This window comes from Salvelinus namaycush, chromosome 34 (assembly GCF_016432855.1).
Source record: "Salvelinus namaycush isolate Seneca chromosome 34, SaNama_1.0, whole genome shotgun sequence".
NCBI lineage: Eukaryota > Metazoa > Chordata > Actinopteri > Salmoniformes > Salmonidae > Salvelinus > Salvelinus namaycush.
Window position 1 is genome coordinate 39,426,752 of NC_052340.1, and position 20,000 is coordinate 39,446,751.

The window sequence follows — 20,000 nt, forward strand, 5'->3', positions numbered from 1 at the left end:
AACAGAGATGATGTTAACAGAGATGCTGTTAACAGAGAGGATGTTAACAGAGAGGATGTTAACAGAGAGGATGTTAACAGAGATGATGTTAACAGAGATGGTGTTAACAGAGATGATGTTAACAGAGAAAAGCTGCACTTCTAGCTCCATGATTAACAGTATAAGCCTTGTTCATTCTGAAGTCCCTCTAGAAGCCCACCCATCCACCAGAATTAGAAATGCAAAACTTGTAATAATAAGAAAATATATCATAACCATGCAATATATTTATACTTGAATACTCCTGAATAGACACTAATCATGGTTTTAGCTGCTGCGTTAACTAAATTAATACCAGATTAACGTTCAAACCATGTTATTAAGGATGAATAGACTAGAAGGGATGAACTGACTGTAGACCAAATTCTACGAAAGCTTCTTAGGCACTGCAAGTGTTTTGCAAATCCCGCCTCCTTCCCTCGTTGACATAGAGATAGACTGGTAATGTAAAGGGATATTTAGGTTAATTAACGGGGTACCACTATACCACAATCAATTCATCACCCCATCAATGAAATGTTTACTAAACAGTAATGCCAAAATCAATTTATCACCCCAGCAATGAAATGTTTACTAAACAGTAATGCCAAAATCAATTCATCACCCCATCAATGAAATGTTTACTAAACAGTAATGCCAAAATCAATTTATCACCCCAGCAATGAAATGTTTAGTAAACAGTAATGCCAAAATCAATTTATCACCCCAGCAATGAAATGGTTAGTAAACAGTAATGCCAAAATCAATTTATCACCCCAGCAATGAAATGTTTACTAAACAGTAATGCCAAAATCAATTTATCACCCCAGCAATGAAATGGTTAGTAAACAGTAACTTACTAAGATGTATTTAGTTAGAAACTAGTATAACAGAGCTGCATGCCAAGCTAAAAGGTGAAAGGTCATAGTACCAGGTCAAAGGTTGCGTCGAGGGGTCGTTTCAGTGATTTGACAGCCGACTGAGCCTTAATTAGCAGGCAGTGAGCACAAGGTGGAAATGGGCCAATGAGGTTCAAGTGCATTAACATAAACCAGCAAGCAGAGGTGCATCATGGAGGCAGCAGTGCAGTTTGGGTTGGTGAGAAAAAAAACAAAAGAAAAAATCAAACAAAACAACAAATCATTGGAATGCAATATACAACAAATAACATAGCTAGAGGATGCACATTGATGGCTGTAGGGTTGTTACTGTAAACACTACGGCCTTGACATCATTAACAGCTGTAGGGTTGTTACTGTAAACACTACGGCCTTGACATCATTAACAGCTGTAGGGTTGTTACTGTAAACACCACGGCCTTGACATCATTAACAGCTGTAGGGTTGTTACTGTAAACACTACGGCCTTGACATCATTAACAGCTGTAGGGTTGTTACTGTAAACACTATGGTCTTGACATCATTAACAGCTGTAGGGTTGTTACTGTAAACACTACAGCCTTGACATCATTAACAGCTGTAGGGTTGTTACTGTAAACACTACGGCCTTGACATCACTAACAGCTGTAGGGTTGTTACTGTAAACACTACGGCCTTGACATCATTAACAGCTGTAGGGTTGTTACTGTAAACACTACGGCCTTGACATCACTAACAGCTGTAGGGTTGTTACTGTAAACACTACGGCCTTGACATCATTAACAGCTGTAGGGTTGTTACTGTAAACACTACGGCCTTGACATCACTAACAGCTGTAGGGTTGTTACTGTAAACACTACGGCCTTGACATCATTAACAGCTGTAGGGTTGTCACTGTAAACACTATGGTCTTGACATCATTAACAGCTGTAGGGTTGTTACTGTAAACACCACGGCCTTGACATCATTAACAGCTGTAGGGTTGTTACTGTAAACACTACGGCCTTGACATCACTAACAGCTGTAGGGTTGTTACTGTAAACACTACAGCCTTGACATCATTAACAGCTGTAGGGTTGTTACTGTAAACACCACGGCCTTGACATCATTAACAGCTGTAGGGTTGTTACTGTAAACACTATGGTCTTGACATCATTAACAGCTGTAGGGTTGTTACTGTAAACACTACGGCCTTGACATCATTAACAGCTGTAGGGTTGTTACTGTAAACACTACGGCCTTGACATCACTAACAGCTGTAGGGTTGTTACTGTAAACACTACGGCCTTGACATCATTAACAGCTGTAGGGTTGTTACAGTAAACACTACGGCCTTGACATCACTAACAGCTGTAGGGTTGTTACTGTAAACACTACGGCCTTGACATCATTAACAGCTGTAGGGTTGTTACTGTAAACACTACGGCCTTGACATCATTAACAGCTGTAGGGTTGTTACTGTAAACACTACGGCCTTGACATCACTAACAGCTGTAGGGTTGTTACTGTAAACACTACGGCCTTGACATCACTAACAGCTGTAGGGTTGTTACTGTAAACACTACGGCCTTGACATCATTAACAGCTGTAGGGTTGTTACTGTAAACACTACGGCCTTGACATCACTAACAGCTGTAGGGTTGTTACTGTAAACACTACAGCCTTGACATCATTAACAGCTGTAGGGTTGTTACTGTAAACACCACGGCCTTGACATCATTAACAGCTGTAGGGTTGTTACTGTAAACACTATGGTCTTGACATCATTAACAGCTGTAGGGTTGTTACTGTAAACACTACGGCCTTGACATCATTAACAGCTGTAGGGTTGTTACTGTAAACACTACGGCCTTGACATCATTAACAGCTGTAGGGTTGTTACTGTAAACACTACGGCCTTGACATCACTAACAGCTGTAGGGTTGTTACTGTAAACACTACGGCCTTGACATCATTAACAGCTGTAGGGTTGTTACTGTAAACACTACGGCCTTGACATCACTAACAGCTGTAGGGTTGTTACTGTAAACACTACGGCCTTGACATCATTAACAGCTGTAGGGTTGTTACTGTAAACACTACGGCCTTGACATCATTAACAGCTGTAGGGTTGTTACTGTAAACACTACGGCCTTGACATCACTAACAGCTGTAGGGTTGTTACTGTAAACACTACGGCCTTGACATCACTAACAGCTGTAGGGTTGTTACTGTAAACACTACGGCCTTGACATCATTAACAGCTGTAGGGTTGTTACTGTAAACACTACGGCCTTGACATCATTAACAGCTGTAGGGTTGTTACTGTAAACACCACGGCCTTGACATCATTAACAGCTGTAGGGTTGTTACTGTAAACACTACGGCCTTGACATCATTAACAGCTGTAGGGTTGTTACTGTAAACACTACGGCCTTGACATCATTAACAGCTGTAGGGTTGTTACTGTAAACACGATGCCCTTGACATCATTTATTTACACAGGAATCTTGCTTTACTTGCTATTCACTGTCACTGGATTAAGCCAAACACTGTTACTGCATTTATCATTAGACACTTCCTGGTTTCAGGAAACTACACAATTCTTTACTGTGAGTCATATAGTATGTTCAATGCTAATACATCCAGGACTACTTGGTATTTTAGTGATGCCATGATGTTTCTATAGGGAGACGTACCAACGCTGTTTAGTTGATACTCAACATGTCCTAAATATAATAAGAGGAAGCATTGCTACACAATTACATTAGCTCTAATAAGCATAACAATATCATTATCAACACATTACATATCAATATATCCAGTTATAACACATGTTATATAACAATATATCTAGTTATAACACATGTTATATAACAATATATCCAGTTATAACACATGTTATATAACAAGATATCCAGTTATAACACATTATATAAGATATCCAGTTATAACACATGTTATATAACAATATATACAGTTATAACACATTATATAATATATCTAGTTATAACACATGTTATATAACAATATATACAGTTATAACACATTATATAAGATATCCAGTTATAACACATGTTATATAATAATATATCCAGTTATAACACATGTTATATAACAATATATCTAGTTATAACACATTACATATCAATATATCTAGTTATAACACATTACATATCAATATATCCAGTTATAACACATGTTATATAACAATATATCTAGTTATAACACATGTTATATAACAATATATACAGTTATAACACATGTTATATAACATTATATCCAGTTATAACACATGTTATATAACAATATATCCAGTTATAACACATTATATAACAATATATCTAGTTATAACACATGTTATATAACAATATATCTAGTTATAACACATTATATAACAATATATCCAGTTATAACACATGTTATATAACAATATATCCAGTTATAACACATTATATAACAATATATCTAGTTATAACACATGTTATATAACAATATATCTAGTTATAACACATTACATATCAATATATCCAGTTATAACACGTTATATAACAATATATCTAGTTATAACACATTATATAACAATATATCTAGTTATAACACATGTTATATAACAATAGTAACAGTTATATGTTATATGTTATATATATCAATATATCTAGTTATAACACATTACATATCAATATATCCAGTTATAACACATGTTATATAACAATATATCTAGTTATAACACATGTTATATAACAATATATCTAGTTATAACACATGTTATATAACAATATATCTAGTTATAACACATTACATATCAATATATCCAGTTATAACACATGTTATATAACAATATATCTAGTTATAACACATGTTATATAACAATATATCTAGTTATAACACATGTTATATAACAATATATCTAGTTATAACACATTACATATCAATATATCTAGTTATAACACATGTTATATAACAATATATCTAGTTATAACACATTACATATCAATATATCCAGTTATAACACATGTTATATAACAATATATCTAGTTATAACACATTACATATCAATATATCCAGTTATAACACATGTTATATAACAATATATCTAGTTATAACACATTACATATCAATATATCCAGTTATAACACATGTTATGTAACAATATATCCAGTTATAACACATGTTATATAACAATAGTAACAGTTATATGTTATATAACAATATATCTAGTTATAACACATTACATATCAATATATCTAGTTATAACACATGATATATAACAATAGTAACAGTTATATGTTATATAACAATATATCTAGTTATAACACATTACATATCAATATATCCAGTTATAACACATGTTATATAACAATATATCTAGTTATAACACATTACATATCAATATATCCAGTTATAACACATGTTATATAACAATATATCTAGTTATAACACATGTTATATAACAATATATCCAGTTATAACACATTATATAACAATATATCTAGTTATAACACATTATATAACAATAGTAACAGTTATATGTTATATGTTATATATATCAATATATCTAGTTATAACACATTACATATCAATATATCCAGTTATAACACATGTTATATAACAATATATCCAGTTATAACACATGTTATATAACAATATATCTAGTTATAACACATGTTATATAACAATATATCTAGTTATAACACATGTTATATAACAATATATCCAGTTATAACACATTACATATCAATATATCCAGTTATAACACATGTTATATAACAATAGTAACAGTTATATGTTATATGTTATATAACAATATATCTAGTTATAACACATGTTATATAACAATATATCTAGTTATAACACATGTTATATAACAATAGTAACAGTTATATGTTATATGTTATATAACAATATATCTAGTTATAACACATTACATATCAATATATCCAGTTATAACACATGTTATATAACAATATATCCAGTTATAACACATTATATATCAATATATCCAGTTATAACACATGTTATATATCAATATATCCAGTTATAACACATGTTATATAACAATATATCTAGTTATAACACACGTTATAACAGGTGTTAACCGTTGAAAGAGCTAAAGGAAAGGGATCAGGGTCGGAGGGGCAGTAAGTCACACATTTAGCATGATACAATAAAGCTAACTAGTTAGCTGCATAATTAGTGCTGTTACCTTTACTGTCTACGTCTGCTGGGTAGTCTAGATGGTGTGAGGGGAAGGGATGAGAGAGGACGGGAGAGGGATGAGAGAGGACGGGAGAGGGTTGAGAGAGGACGGGAGAGGGATGAGAGAGGACAGGAGAGGGATGAGAGAGGACGGGAGAGGGATGAGAGAGGACGGAAGAGGGACGAGAGAGGACGGGAGAGGGATGAGAGAGCAGAGCTTGGAATGTGTGCTGAAGGGACTGGCTGGGGGAGATGACGGGGGGGGGGGGGGACGGGGAATGGGCGGGGGGCAGGTTTTCAGACGTAGTTGGGGTTGGAGAGGAGTGGCTGTGGGGGTGTTACAGAGGGATACCTACCATGGCTGCTGCGGCGGCAGCCTGGTTGACCTGGTGTTGGCCAGCCTTTATCTTGGCCTGCAGGTGGGCTGGAGGGTGGAAGTATTTACACTTCTCCCTGGAGCAGCGGCCCTTGATGTAGTCCATACACACCGTCACTGTGTTGTCGTTGGTGTCTATCATGGTGCTGTCTGAGGGGTGGGCGAAGCGACAGTCATTCTCCCCCCGCGTACAGTTACCTCTCTGGTACTCCCGACACACCTGGGGAAAGGAAGGAGGGATGGATACAGACAGACAGACAGACAGACAGACAGACAGACAGACAGACAGACAGACAGACAGACAGACAGACAGACAGACAGACAGACAGAATCCAAGAGAAAAGAGAGAGAAAAGAGAAAAAGCATAATTAATGGCTGCTGTTCAAAACGTTACTTCACAGATCAGGTTGTTACCAAACCATACGTCATCATGATACATGGCAACACAACAAGTCACTGAGGAAAGGTGGACATTTTTTAGGCGAGACAAAAAAATAAAAAATAAACATACATCAACATATCGAGGAAGGGTTTAATATCTGAGGTCTATTTATATATATATCACTGTCATGGGCAGAAAGGGCCCTCCACCTCAGCCTATCAATAACCAATGGGAATATTAACCAATGGGAATAATAAGCAATGAGAATAGTAAGCGATGGGAATAATAAGCAATGAGAATAGTAAGCAATGGGAATAATAAGCAATGGGAATAATAAGCGATGGGAATAATAAGCAACGGGAATATTAAACAATGGGAATAATAAGCAATGGGAATAATAAGCAATGGGAATAGTAAGCAATGGGAATAATAAGCAATGGGAATAATAAGCAATGGGAATAGTAAGCAATGGGAATAATAAGCAATGGGAATAATAAGCAATGGGAATAATAAGCAATTGGAATATTAAGCAATGGGAATAATAAGCAATGGGAATAATAAGCAATGGGAATAATAAGCAATGGGAATAATAAGCAATGGGAATAATAAGCAATTGGAATATTAAGCAATGGGAATAATAAGCAATGGGAATAATAAGCAATTGGAATATTAAGCAATGGGAATAATAAGCAATTGGAATATTAAGCAATGGGAATAATAAGCAATGGGAATATTAAGCAATGGGAATAATAAGCAATGGGAATATTAACCAATGGGAATAAATGAATATAAATGCCTAATGATCGTATCAAAAGGAACAAATACCTGCTAATTACAGGTCAGAATGATCAATCAGCAGCATAAACACTCATCAATCTCCTAATATTTGCCTTCTCTCATTTTATCATTCAAGTATAAATATTTTGTTTTTCAAATCGATGACGTGAAAACAAGATTCATATATTCCTGAGTTTTCCAGCAGGGGGCAGTAAATGTATGGCCCAGGTTGACAATGTGTCGAGCTCACGTCCAGACAAGACCTGGAGCGCATCTCAATAGTCTACAGCTGCTTCCTTTTCTCCTCTCCTCTCTTTCTACTGGACTGGTTTTGTGTGTATTGTGTGTGTATTGTGTGTGTATGAAGACACTAGCTTCTCAGACCTGTGTCTAGACAGAGTTAACCGTCTCTGCCTCCTGTCTTCACTGGCCATGCCTCGTCGAAAACAGCAAGGCTCTTTTTAAAAAGAGGCTGCCTTGTTGTCAGGCAGATGTTCAGGAAAGAGGGGGAGGGAGGGAGCAAGAGAGAGAGAGAGAGAGAAATAGAGAGAGAGAGAGAATGAAGATCAAGGGGATTGAAATTACAGTCTCTTGAGAGAGAGAGAGGAGAGACAGGGTGGAGGGAGAGGACAGACAGGGTGGAGGGAGAGGACAGACAGGGTGGAGGGAGAGGACAGACAGGCAGGAGGGAGAGGACAGACATGGTGGAGGGAGAGGAGAAACATGGTGGAGGGAGAGGAGAGACAGGGTGGAGGGAGAGGAGAGACAGGGTGGAGGGAGAGGACAGACAGGGTGGAGGGAGAGGACAGACAGGTTGGAGGGAGAGGACAGACAGGGTGGAGGGAGAGGACAGACAGGGTGGAGGGAGAAGAGAGACAGGGTGGAGGGAGAGGAGATACAGGGTGGAGGGAGAGGAGAGACTGAGAGGGAGAGGAGACAGGGTGAGGGAGAGGAGAGACAGGGTGGAGGGAGAGGACAGACAGGGTGGAGGGAGAGGACAGACAGAGTGAAGGGAGAGGAGAGAAAGTGGAGGGAGAGGAGAGACAGGGTTGAGGGAGAGGAGAGACAGGGTTAAGGGAGAGGAGAGACAGGGTGGAGGGAGAGGAGAGACCGAGAGGGAGGGCAGGACAGGGTGGAGGGAAAGGAGAAACAGGGTGAGGGAGTGGAGAGACAGTGTGGAGGGAGAGGAGAGACAGGGTGGAGGGAAAGATGACAGAGTGGAGGGAGAGGAGAGACAGGGTTGAGGGAGAGGAGAGACAGGGTGGAAGGAGAGGAGAGACATGGTTGAGGGAGATGAGAGACAGGGTGGAGGGAGAGGAGAGAGGGTTGAGGGAGAGGAGAGACAGGGTTGAGGGAGAAGAGAGACAGGGTGGAGGGAGAGGAGAGAGGGTTGAGGGAGAGGAGAGACAGGGTTGAGGGAGAAGAGAGACAGGGTGGAGGGGGAGGACAGACAGGGTGGAGGGAAAGGAGAGACAGGGTGGAGGGAGAGGACAGATATGTTGGAGGGAGAGGAGAGACAGGGTGGAGGGAGAGGAGAGACAGGGTGGAGGGAGAGGAGAGACAGGGTGAGGGAAAGATGACAGGGTGAGTGGGAGGAGAAGACAGGTGAGATGTGTGCCCTGATCTGTCTCACTCTCTCAATAAGAGTTATTAGCCCTGATCTAACAGCTTTACTATACCTCTGAGGGAAATTAAACCCTGGGAAAGGTCCTGGTTGGCCAAAAAGAAGAAGAGGCTGATAATCCTATTTCTACCTAATGGTTACCATCCCTACAGGCCAGCTGCGTCATCATCATGCAGGTAATATGTGGAGGGTCCTACAGTTGTATGTCAAGCATGAAAACAGAATCCTGCAGCTGTTCATTTTTAATGACACACTTTGACAGACGCTAAAATATGTCTGGCCTTTTTCTGAAGGGTATTTATAGCAAACCCACTTCTTGGCCAACGAGGCTAGTGGTTTGGTTCCATAATGTAACACCAGTAGGCGTTATTGAGGCAAAAGCACATTTCCTCATGGAAACTAACTAATCAGGGATTGGACAGATTCACCCCATTATTACTGTGAAATCACCCCTCGTCATTAAAACCACCCCTCGTCATTAAAACCACCCCTCGTCATTAAAACCACCCCTCGTCAGTAAAATCCCCCCTCGTCAGTAAAATCCCCCCTCGTCAGTAAAATCCCCCCTCGTCAGTAAAATCCCCCCTCGTCAGTAAAATCCCCCCTCGTCAGTAAAATCTCCCCTCGTCAGTAAAACCACCCCTCATCAGTGAAATCACCACTCATCAGTGAAATCACCACTCATCAGTGAAATCACCCCTCATCAGTAAAATCCAAATCGCTCCTCCACCCCTTCCTCCCCCTTGCCACCTCCCCCTGCCTACTCCTCTCCTCTCCTTACCTGATGACTTTAACAAGTCTGCTGGTCATTGATTTCTCATCTCTCCCTAAATCTTTCTTTCCTGTTATCGACCCTTTCCCTCATTCACAGAGCTGTCCAGTCGCCCTGAGACTCCCTCCCAACATTAACCTCCCAACATTCCTCCACTTCTCTCCCCTCCCCTCCCTCCCTCCCTCTCCACTCCCTCCTCCTCTCCTCCCTCCACTTCTCTCCCCTCCCCCCTCCCTCTCCACTCCCTCCTCCTCCTCCCTCCTCTCCCCTCCTCCTCCCTCCCTCCCTCCCTCCCTCCTTCCCTCTCTCCTCCTCCTCTCCTCCTCCTCCCTCCCTCTCCCCTCCTCCTCCCTCCCTCCCTCCCTCCCTCCTCCCCTCTCCCCTCCTCCTCTCCTCCTCCTCCGCCCCTCTTCCCTCCCTCCCTCCTCCCCTCTCCCCTCCTCCTCTCCTCCTCCTCCGCCCCTCTTCCCTCCCTCCCTCCCTCCCTCCCTCCCTCCCTCCCTCCCTCCCTCCCTCCCTCCCTCCCTCCCTCCCTCTCTCCCCTCCTCCTCCTCCTCCTCCTCCCTCTCTCCCTCCCTCCCTCCCTCCCTCCCTCCCTCCCCCTCTCTCCTCCCCCAATGATTTTCCTATTATTTTGTTACTAGTGTATCCTAGGCATCGCTGCATAATGCATTACATTGACTTACTGTCCAATGAATAACTATTGTGATGCAGTGAGTCCTGAGAAGCACAGGTGAGCATCAGGTTTTCCTATGAGTGATGACTCTTATTTGGAGAAGAAAATATGTTATGATATAAGATCCAGCACACCACAACAGTCTCAGTGTGTGTGTGTGTGTGTGTGTGTGTGTGTGTGTGTGTGTGTGTGTGTGTGTGTGTGTGTGTGTGTGTGTGTGTGTGTGTGTGTGTGTGTGTGTGTGTCTGTGTGTGTGTGTGTGTGTATGTGTGTGTGTGTGTGTGTGTAATAATGGCAGGGATTAATGTGAGGGAACTGAAGAGAGAGAAATGCTAATTCGCATCCCTCTGTGTTTCTAATGAGCAAAATATAGTAACAGTGTCACGCCCTGACTTTAGTTATATTTGCTTTCTTTATTATTTGGCTAGGTCAGGGTGTGACACGGGTGGTTTGGTTAGTTTTTGTATTGTCTAGGGGTTGTAGGTTTATGGTGGCCTGAAAGGGTTCCCAATCAGAGACAGCTGTTTATCGTTGTCTCTGTTTGGGGAGCCTATTTAGGTTGCCATTTTTCCATGTTGGTTTTGTGGGTAGTTGTCCTTGCTAGTTGCCTGGATGCACTACGTTGTCGTCACGTGTCGTTGTGATATTTATTGTTTTTGTTGGCGACATCGTTAAATAAACAAGTATGTACGCCTTTAAACGGCCGGGACACACAGACTGACACATCATTACTATATAATGGTAACAGAGGGTTAGTTACTGTAACAGACTGATACATCATTACTATATAATGGTAACAGAGGGTTAGTTACTGTAACAGACTGACACATCATTACTATATAATGGTAACAGAGGGTTAGTTACTGTAACAGACTGATACATCATTACTATATAATGGTAACAGAGGGTTAGTTACTGTAACAGACTGACACATCATTACTATATAATGGTAACAGAGGGTTAGTTACTGTAACAGACTGATACATCATTACTATATAATGGTAACAGAGGGTTAGTTACTGTAACAGACTGACACATCATTACTATATAATGGTAACAGAGGGTTAGTTACTGTAACAGACTGACACATCATTACTATATAATGGTAACAGAGGGTTAGTTACTGTAACAGACTGATACATCATTACTATATAATGGTAACAGAGGGTTAGTTTCTGTAACAGACTGACACATCATTACTATATAATGGTAACAGAGGGTTAGTTACTGTAACAGACTGATACATCATTACTATATAATGGTAACAGAGGGTTAGTTACTGTAACAGACTGACACATCATTACTATATAATGGTAACAGAGGGTTAGTTACTGTAACAGACTGACACATCATTACTGCATAATGGTAACAGGGGGTTAGTTACTGTAACAGACTGACACATCATTACTATATAATGGTAACAGGGGGTTAGTTACTGTAACAGACTGACACATCATTACTATATAATGGTAACAGAGGGTTAGTTACTGTAACAGACTGATACATCATTACTATATAATGGTAACAGAGGGTTAGTTACTGTAACAGACTGACACATCATTACTATATAATGGTAACAGAGGGTTAGTTACTGTAACAGACTGATACATCATTACTATATAATGGTAACAGAGGGTTAGTTACTGTAACAGACTGATACATCATTACTATATAATGGTAACAGAGGGTTAGTTACTGTAACAGACTGACACATCATTACTATATAATGGTAACAGAGGGTTAGTTACTGTAACAGACTGATACATCATTACTGCATAATGGTAACAGAGGGTTAGTTACTGTAACAGACTGACACATCATTACTATATAATGGTAACAGAGGGTTAGTTACTGTAACAGACTGACACATCATTACTATATAATGGTAACAGAGGGTTAGTTACTGTAACAGACTGACACATCATTACTATATAATGGTAACAGAGGGTTAGTTACTGTAACAGACTGACACATCATTACTATATAATGGTAACAGAGGGTTAGTTACTGTAACAGACTGACACATCATTACTATATAATGGTAACAGAGGGTTAGTTACTGTAACAGACTGATACATCATTACTATATAATGGTAACAGAGGGTTAGTTACTGTAACAGACTGATACATCATTACTATATAATGGTAACATAGGGTTAGTTACTGTAACAGACTGATACATCATTACTATATAATGGTAACAGAGGGTTAGTTACTGTAACAGACTGACACATCATTACTATATAATGGTAACAGAGGGTTAGTTACTGTAACAGACTGATACATCATTACTATATAATGGTAACAGGGGCGTAGTTACTGTAACAGACTGACACATCATTACTATATAATGGTAACAGAGGGTTAGTTACTGTAACAGACTGATACATCATTACTATATAATGGTAACAGAGGGTTAGTTACTGTAACAGACTGACACATCATTACTATATAATGGTAACAGAGGGTTAGTTTCTGTAACAGACTGACACATCATTACTATATAATGGTAACAGAGGGTTAGTTACTGTAACAGACTGATACATCATTACTATATAATGGTAACAGAGGGTTAGTTACTGTAACAGACTGATACATCATTACTATATAATGGTAACATAGGGTTAGTTACTGTAACAGACTGATACATCATTACTATATAATGGTAACAGAGGGTTAGTTACTGTAACAGACTGACACATCATTACTATATAATGGTAACAGAGGGTTAGTTACTGTAACAGACTGACACATCATTACTATATAATGGTAACAGAGGGTTAGTTACTGTAACAGACAGACTCATCATTACTATATAATGGTAACAGAGGGTTAGTTACTGTAACAGACTGATACATCATTACTATATAATGGTAACAGAGGGTTAGTTACTGTAACAGACTGATACATCATTACTATATAATGGTAACAGAGGGTTAGTTACTGTAACAGACTGACACATCATTACTGCATAATGGTAACAGGGGGTTAGTTAGGGTAACATACTGCTGTGTATTAGATGTACGTAATTGAACAGTAATAGTTAATTAATTAACTAAGCAACAACTTTTTAAGCAACACTTTTCAACTATGCTCCTTTTCACAATGTAAGAGACACAAGCCGCAACAGAACATCTACTTTGGTGAAAGCAGTGAAAGATATTCGGTCCTCATTGACTGCTAGTGGCCATCCTTTCACTGTATAACAGCATCAGGTTGAGTCAGAGTCTCTGTGTATTTGTTTGTACAACTCACCTCCAGTCTGTCTGTCCTCATGAGTTTCTGTGCGGCAGCAGCAGCGGCAGCAGCAGACATGGAGACGTTGGGGTTACTGGTCACCAGGACCGGGGAGCTGGACATGATCTCAGAAGGCATCAGGCCGGGCGACACCGGGCCCATGTAGGGGTTAAATGCAGCGGCCACCGCAGCAGGACTGGCATTGGAGGCAAGGCTGGGCGTCACAGAGAACATGGGGACCGGCTGTACGGAGACAAGACAAACACAATGTTGAGATATTCAACCAGTCTTAGAGAACAGAGATAGGTAACACTTTATTTGGATAGTCCATCTGTAGATGCTGTAACATTTCAACTAACTATCTACAAACCCTAACCTTAACCCTAACCCTTGTTCTAAACCTAACCCTAACCGTAAAACTTGTTTGGGATAGGGGGCAGCATTTTCACCTTTATATGAAAAGCGTGCCCAGAGTAAACTGCCTGCTACTCAGTCCCAGTTGCTAATATATGCATATTATTTGTCGATTTGGATAGAAAACACTCTGAAGTTTCTACAACTGTTTAAATGATGTCTGTGAGTATAACAGAACTCATATGGCAGGCGAAAACCTGAGAAAAATCCAACCAGGAAGTGGGAAATCTGAGGTTTGTAGTTTTTCAACTCTTGGCCTATCGAATACACCGTGTCTATGGGGTCAAATTGCACTAGAACAGTCTTTAGAACCTTGTTTGATGCTTCTACTGTGAAGTGGGGGCGAATGAGAGGGGATTGAGTAAGGTCTCTCCCAGAGTGCCACGAACTGACCATGTGCGTTCACGTGATAGTTAGCTTGAGTTCCATTGCATTTCTGAAGACAAAGGAATTCTCCGGTTGGAACATTATTGAAGATTTATGTTAAAAACATCCTAAAGATTGATTCTATACTTCGTTTGACATGTTTCTACGAACTGTAATATATCTTTTTGACTTTTCGTCTGCACCTAGTGATCGCGCCTCATGAATTTTGATTACTGGGCTAAACGCGCGAACAGCAAGGAGGTATTTGGACATAAAGATGAACTTTATAGAACAAATCAAACATTTATTGTGGAACTGGGATTACTGTGAGTGCATTCTGATGAAGATCATCAAAGGTAAGTGAATATTTATAATGCTATTTCTGACTTCTGTTGACTCCAACATAGCGGATATCTGTTTGGCTTTGCTTTTGTTGTCTTAGGGCCGTACTCAGATTATTGCATGGTTTGCTTTTTCCGTAAAGTTTTTTTGAAATCTGACACAGCGGTTGCATTAAGGAGAAGTATATCTCTAATTCTGTGAAAAACACTTGTATCTTTTATCAATGTTTATTATGAGTATTTCTGTAAATTGATGTGGCTCTCTGTAAAATCACCGGATGTTTTGGAGGCAAAACATTACTGAACGTAACGCGCCAATGTAAACTGAGATTTTAGGATATAAATATGCACTTTATCGAACAAAACATACATGTATTGTGTAACATGAAGTCCTATGAGTGTCATCTGATGAAGATCATCAAAGGTTAGTGATTCATTTTATCTATATTTCTGCTTTTTGTGACTCCTCTCTTTGGCTGGAAAATGGCTGTGTGTGTTTTTGTGACTAGGCTCTGACCTAACATAATCATATTTTGTGCTTTCGCTGTAAAGCCTTTTTGAAATCGGACACGACGGGTAGATTAACAAGAAGTTTATCTTTCATTTGCTGTATTGCACTTGTGAATGTGTGAAAGTTACATATTTCTAAAAAATATTTTTGAATTTCGCGCGCTGCCTTTTCAGCGGAATGTTGTCGAGGGGTTCCGCTAGCCCTAAGAAGTTTAACCCTAACCCTTGTTCTAAACCTAACCCTAACCTTAACCCTAACCCTTGTTCTAAACCTAACCCTAACCTTAACCCTAACCCTTGTTCTAAACCTAACCCTAACCTTAACCCTAACCCTTGTTCTAAACCTAACCCTAACCTTAACCCTAACCCTTGTTCTAAACCTAACCCTAAGCTTCATTATAAACCTATCCCTTATTCTAAACTTACCACAACCTTAATTGTAACCTTAGCAAACAGATACATTTTTTTGATAGTTTGACAATCGTTGGAGCATCTAAAGGACTATCCAGACTATCCAAATGAAGTGTGACCTAGGTGAGGACTGAATAGAAGTGAAATACAGAGAGAGACAGAACAAGAGTTAGAGAAAGGGAGAGAGAGGGAGAGAGAGAGAGAGAGAGGGACAGAACAACAGAGAAGGGGAGACAGAAAGAGAAAGAGAGACAGAACAAGAAAGAAAGGGAGACAGAAGGAGAGAGACAGAACAAGAGATAGAGAAAGGGAGACAGAAGGAGAGAGACAGAACAAGAGATAGAGAAAGGGAGACAGAAGGAGAGAGACAGAACAAGAGATAGAGAAAGGGAGACAGAAAGAGAGAGACAGAACAAGAGATAGAGAAAGGGAGAAAGAAAGAGAGAGACAGAACAAGAGACAGAGAAAGGGAGACAGAAGGAGAGAGACAGAACAAGAGATAGAGAAAGGAAGACAGAAGGAGAGAAAGGGACAGTGTTCTCTAGATGCCTGCTCCTGTTTCCTACAGTATGCTATTCACTCACACATAGTGGGATGAGTCTCATCTCTATCTGTGTGGTGATATGTGTGTGTGTGTGTGTGTGTGTGTGTGTGTGTGTGTATGTGTGTGTCTTAGTACTGGCTGACATAGCAGGTTCTCTCTGACTTCAGCCACAGAGTCCTCGGTGAGACAGACCGTCTCCACCAGGAGGAGAGGGAGACAGTCTCATCCAGGAGGAGAGAGGGAGACCTTTTCAGCCAGGAGGAGAGAGAAAGTTCACCTCAGCCAGGAGGCCCCGAAGAGGATGTCTGACGTTTTACATGCTCCTAACCAACTGTGCTATTTATTAATTTTTTTGCGTTGTTTGTAACTTGTTTTTTAAACTTATTTTCTTCATAATGTTGCTGCTACCGTTGCTTATGACACAAAATTACTTCTGGACATCAGAACAGCGACTACTCACCGCAAACTGGAAGAAGCTTTTTCCTTTAAAACCTCTCTGGGATATGTGGGACGGTAGCGTCCCACTTGGCCAATAGCCAGGGAAAATGTAGAGCGCCAAATTCCAAAAAATGATATAAAATCAAACTTTCATTAAATCACACATGTAAGATACCAAATTAAAGCTACACTCGTTGTGAATCCAGCCACCATGTCAGATTTCAAAAAGGCTTTTCGGCGAAAGCATAAGATGCTATTATCTGATGATAGCACAATGTCAACAAAGAGAGAGTAGCATATTTCAACCCTGCCGGCGCTACTCAAAACACAGATATAAAATATAAAACATGCATTACCTTTGACGAGATTCTTTTGTTGGCACTCCAATATGTCCCATAAACATCACAAATGGTCCTTTTGTTCGATTAATTCCGTCCATATATGTCCAAAATGTCCATTTATTTGGCGCGTTTGATCCAGAAAAAAACAGCTCCATTTTTGAACAACGTCACTACAAAATATCTAAAAAATTACCTCTAAACTTTGCCAAAACATTTCAAACTACTTTTGTAATACAACTTAAGGTATTTGTAATCGTTAATAATCGATCAAATTGAAGACGGGTCTATCTGTTTTCAATACAGTAGAGCAACAAACTAACGCTACTTTTTTTAGTCTTGCGCAACTCTCAAACAGTACACATGACGTTACACTGCTTCCTGATGGCCTTCTTCTTCATTGCACAAATGAATAACCTCAACCTATTTCCTAAGACTGGTGACATCCAGTGGAAGCAGTAGGAACTGACAACAGTGTGATTAGAAATCTGGCTTCCCAATGAAATCTCATTGAACAGACAGTGACATAAAAAAAAAACAATCTGAATGGTTAGTCCTCAGGGTTTTGCCTGCTACATAAGTTTTGTTATACTTACAGACATGATTCAAACAGTTTTAGAAACTTCAGAGTGTTGTCTATCCAAATCTACTAATAATATGCATATCTTATATTCTGGGGATGAGTAGAAGGAAGTTGAAATTGGGCACGCTATTTATCCAAAAGTGAAAATGCTGCCCCCTATCCTAGAGAAGTTTAACGAGTCTAACGAGAACGATATACTGCTTTCCCGGGAACAAGACCAAATCGCTGTCATTTGCGTGAAGAGAAGGCAGAGGAAAAGAGGGTTCAGGTCGGACTGCCTTCTGAGAATCCGTAGGCCAGTGAGTAAACTCCCACTGCAATCCGTCCGACTGTCTAACTTACAATCATTGGAAAATAAAATTGATGACCTACAATTAAGATTATCATACCAACGGGACATTAAAAACTGTAATATCTTATGTTTCACCGAGTCGTGGCTGAAGGAAGACAAGAGTAATATAGAACTGGAAGGATTTTCAATGCACCGGCAGAACAGAGAAGAAGCTACATCTGTTAAAACGAGGGGTCGGGTTGTGTGTCTATTTAATATTTAAAAAGTATTGAGGTATTGCTCACCTGAGGTAGAGTAACTTATGATAAGCCACACTATCTACCAAGAGAGTTCTTCAAAGGAACTGGTCATGGACTACAGGAGAAGGCGGGCCGAACAGGCCCCCATTAACATCGGCGGGGCTGTAGTGGAGCGGGTCGAGAGCTTCAAGTTCCTTGGTGTCCACATCACCAACGAGCTATCATGGTCCAAACACACCAAATCAGTTGTGAAGAGGGCACGACAACACCTTTTCACCCTCAGGAGACTGAAAAGTTTTGGCATGGGTCCCCAGATCCTCAAAAAGTTCTACAGCTGCACCATCGAGAGCATCCTGACCGGTTGCATCACCACCTGGTATGGCAACTGCTCGGTATCTGACTGTAAGGCGCTACAGAGGGTGGTGTGTACGGCCCAGTATATCACTGGAGCCAAGATTCCTGTCATCCAGGACCTATATAATAAGGCGGTGTCAGAGGAAAGCCCATAAAATTGTCAGAGACTCCGGACTATTTACATTGACACCACCCCCTCAATTTATTTTGTACACTGCTGCTACTCCCTGTTTATTATCTATGCATAGTCACTTTACCTCTACCTACATGTACAAATTACCTGGACTAACCTGTAACCCGCACACTGACTCGGTACCGGTACTGTCATGCACTGACCTTAGAGAGCCTTTTTATGTCTCTATTTGGTTTGGTCAGGGTGTGATTTGGGGTGGGCATTCTATGTTTTTGTTTTCTATGATTTTGTATTTCTATGTTTTGGCCGGGTATGGTTCTCAATCAGGGACAGCTGTCTATCGTTGTCTCTGATTGGGAACCATACTTAGGTAGCCCTTTTCCCTCCTTTCAGTGTGAGAAGTTAACATTGTTTGTGGCACTATAGCCCTTAAGCTTCAAGGTCGTTTTTGTCTTGTTTATTGTTTTTGTCGGCGTCATCCTAATAAAAAGGAATATGTACACTCACCACGCTGCGCTTTGGTCTACTTCCTTTGACGGCCGTGACAGGTACCCCCTGTATATAACCTTGTCATTGTTATTTTATTGTGTTACTGTTTATATTTTTTTTACTTTAGTTTATTTGGTAAATATTTTATTAACTATTCTTGAACTGCACTGTTGGTTAAGGGCTTGTAAGTAAGTATTTCACGCTAAGGTCTACACTTGTTGTATTTGGAGCATGTGACAAATAAAGTTTGATTTGATTTCATTAGAAAACGTCTCGACCAGGAGGAAACATCCCACTGAAACATCCCACATCCCACTAATCTCACTAGCCTAGTCCCAGATCTGATCTCACTAGCCTGGTCCCAGATCTGATCTCACTAGCCTGGTCCTAGATCTGATCTCACTAGCCTGGTCCCAGATCTGATCTCACTAGCCTGGTCCCAGATCTGATCTCACTAACCTGGTCTTAGATCTGATCTCACTAGCCTGGTCTTAGATCTGATCTCACTAGCCTGGTCCTAGATCTAATCTCACTAGCCTGGTCCCAGATCTGATCTCACTAGCCTGGTCCCAGATCTGATCTCACTAGTCTGGTCCCAGATCTGATCTCACTAGCCTGATCCCAGATCTG

General features: G+C 40.2%; 1 protein-coding gene across 1 annotated transcript in view; it reads right to left on the reverse strand.

Moving 5' to 3' along the window:
- Positions 1-14,161, reverse strand: part of LOC120028774 (muscleblind-like protein 1) — a 26,558-nt gene extending 12,397 nt beyond the window's left edge. Inside the window, exons 1-2 of the mRNA XM_038974015.1 lie at positions 13,937-14,161; positions 6,431-6,670 (exon numbers count right to left, since the gene is read on the reverse strand). Of these exons, the coding sequence (XP_038829943.1) occupies positions 6,431-6,670; positions 13,937-14,152 (456 nt within the window). The 5' untranslated portion in view covers positions 14,153-14,161. The remainder of the gene's footprint in view (positions 1-6,430; positions 6,671-13,936) is intronic.
- Between the last annotated feature and the right edge of the window lie 5,839 nt (positions 14,162-20,000).